The following is a 2,418-nucleotide window of genomic DNA, read 5'->3' on the forward strand; positions in this document are numbered from 1 at the left end:
AAAAAAAAAAAAAAAAAAGAGATGGGGTCTCATGTTGTCCAGGCTGGTCTCAAACTCCTAGTCTCAAGTGATCTTCCTACCTCGGCCTCCAAAAGTGTTGGGATTTTAGGTGTGAGTCACTGCACCTGGCCTCTTTTAAGACTTTTATCGTTTTAGCTCTTATATTTAGGTCATTGGTCCATTGTGAGTTAAGTTTTGCATGTGATGCGGTATAAGGGCCCAACTTTATTCATTTGCATGTGGAAATCCAGTTGTCCTAGTATCTGTTGAAGAGACTGTTCTTTCTCCATGAATAGACTTGGTACCATTGTCAAAAATTTGTTGACCATAGATGCATGGGTTTATTCCTGGATTCTCATTCTTTTTAAAAAATATGAAATGCTTCATGAATTGTGCATCATCCTTGCACAGGGGCCATGCTAATCTCTCTGTATCATTCTAGTTTTGGTGTATGTGCTGCCAAAGAAAGCACTGGACTCTCAGGTCTATTCTATTGGTCTGCATGTCTGGCATAAGGATGTCACTACCACACTATGCTGAATAGCTTTATAGAAGGTTTTGAAATTGAGAGTACAAGTCAGTCCTCCAACTTTGCTCTTTTTCATCATTGTTTTGGCTCCTCAGAGCCCCTTGCAATTTCACATGAATTTGAGGATTGGCTTTCCATTTCTGCAAAATGCTTGTTGGACATTTGGCAAGAACTGCATCAGATCTGTAGATTGTTTTGGGTATAAGTGACATCTTAACAATATCAAGTCTTCCTATCCATGAAAAAAAGAATGTCTTCTCATTTGTTTAGGCATTCTTTAATTTCTTTCAGCAATGTTTTATAGTTCTTAATGTGTAAGCCTTTCATTTCTTTGGTTAAATTTATTCCTTGGCATTTTATTTGCCTTTATGCTACTGTAAATGAAAGTGATTTTTTAATTTCTTTTTTGGACTGTCATTGCTATTGTATAGAATACAACTGTTTTTGTGTATTGATCTTGCAACTTACATCTTTGCTGAATTTATTAGCTCTAATAGCTTCCTTTTAAATTCCTTAGGATTTTCCATATATGGGTTTATGCCATCTGTGAATAGAGATAGTTTTACTTTGTTCTTTCCAGTTTGGATCTATTCTTGACAGTCCTGCATGATGTAAATCCAAATGTTCCATTTTAATGGTCATTTTCTCTAAGTGATTTTGAAAACTGTTTGTTTCCAATTGATATAGTATATATTGAAAGGAAATATTAACTTAAGCGTTTTTTTTTTTCTTTTTCCCATAGATTTGGCTAGCTGATTGGCTGCTGAAAAATAATCCCAACAAACCCAAACTTTGTCACTCTCTAATTGTAGAAGAACCTTATTAAAAAAAAAAATCCTCAAAAGAACAAATCATGAACTATCTTACTGCAAAAGGCTGTACTTCTACTGTTTGAAAAAAAAATTATTTCTAGGGTTTAAGTAACTATGAGTAAAATAAATTTATTTCTTAAAATAAGTGTTAAAGGAATAACTATTCTATGAAGCAGATAACATTAAGGTAAAATATAGCTTAGAGTATGATTTTAACAATGATGTAACATTAGGTAATGGAAAACTGATGTAAGATGTTGCTAGGTGGTTTTCTTAAGTTTGAGAAGTAGGACATAAAGTTTAGTTATACATTTTTCCAAGCACATATCCTATATCTAGATACATAATTAATGCATAATTGAAATGGTCTAGTTTAAAAGGCATAGGACTTTTTGTAGTTCATAAGCCTGATGATTTGGTTTCATGCTCGTGTGTGAGATGTGCTTCCCTCATACCTTCTTACAGCATCATCACATTACCTGTTTGATGTAAAAAAATAAAAATAGAAGGCCAGGTATGGTGGCTCACACCTGTAATCCCAGCACTTTGGGAGGTTGAGGTGGGCAGATCATGAGATCAGGAGTTCAAGACCAGCCTGGCCAACATGGTGAAACCCTGTATCTACTAAAAATACAAAAATTAGCCTGGTGTGGTGGTGTGTGCCTGTAGTCCCAGCTACTGGGGAGGCAGAGGCAGGAGAATTGCTTGAACCTGGGAGGTGGAGGTTGTGATGAGCTGAGATTGCACCACTGCACTCCAGCCTGGGCAACAGAGTTAGATTCTGTCTCAAGAAAATAATAATAATAATAATTAATAAAAATATAAAGATGTAAGTATATAAATAATTATTTGATACAATGAAAATGGCCAGAACCAGGGGATGATTTTTAAACTAATCACTTAGATAACTATTAGGCTGATGCAAAAGTGATCGAGGTTTTGCCATTAAAAAACAGTCAATGAGCCGGGCGCGGTGGCTCAAGCCTGTAATCCCAGCACTTTGGGAGGCCGAGGCGGGTGGATCACGAGGTCAAGAGATCGAGACCATCCTGGTCAACATGGTGAAACCCCGTCTCT

The 2,418-nt window shown here is 36.3% G+C and overlaps 1 protein-coding gene and 2 non-coding genes across 4 annotated transcripts in view; 2 read left to right on the forward strand and 1 right to left on the reverse strand.

Moving 5' to 3' along the window:
* NME5 (NME/NM23 family member 5) overlaps positions 1-1,857 on the forward strand; it is a 24,185-nt gene extending 22,328 nt beyond the window's left edge. Inside the window, exon 6 of one of the 2 annotated variants that reach the window (XM_017500948.2) lies at positions 1,272-1,857. In XM_017500948.2, coding sequence (XP_017356437.1) covers positions 1,272-1,355 — 84 coding nt within the window. In that variant the 3' untranslated portion in view covers positions 1,356-1,857. The remainder of the gene's footprint in view (positions 1-1,271) is intronic. The other variant, XM_037728647.1, reaches the window with a different exon arrangement.
* Positions 368-472, reverse strand: LOC119467287. Its single transcript, XR_005195824.1, has one exon. It is a non-coding gene; the product is annotated as a U6 spliceosomal RNA (small nuclear RNA).
* LOC119467285 lies at positions 1,728-1,830 on the forward strand. The gene has a single exon (XR_005195822.1). It is a non-coding gene; the product is annotated as a small nucleolar RNA U13 (small nucleolar RNA).
* Positions 1,858-2,418: the final 561 nt, after the last annotated feature.

Source organism: Cebus imitator, unplaced genomic scaffold (assembly GCF_001604975.1).
Source record: "Cebus imitator isolate Cc_AM_T3 unplaced genomic scaffold, Cebus_imitator-1.0 Scaffold274, whole genome shotgun sequence".
Classification (NCBI taxonomy): domain Eukaryota; kingdom Metazoa; phylum Chordata; class Mammalia; order Primates; family Cebidae; genus Cebus; species Cebus imitator.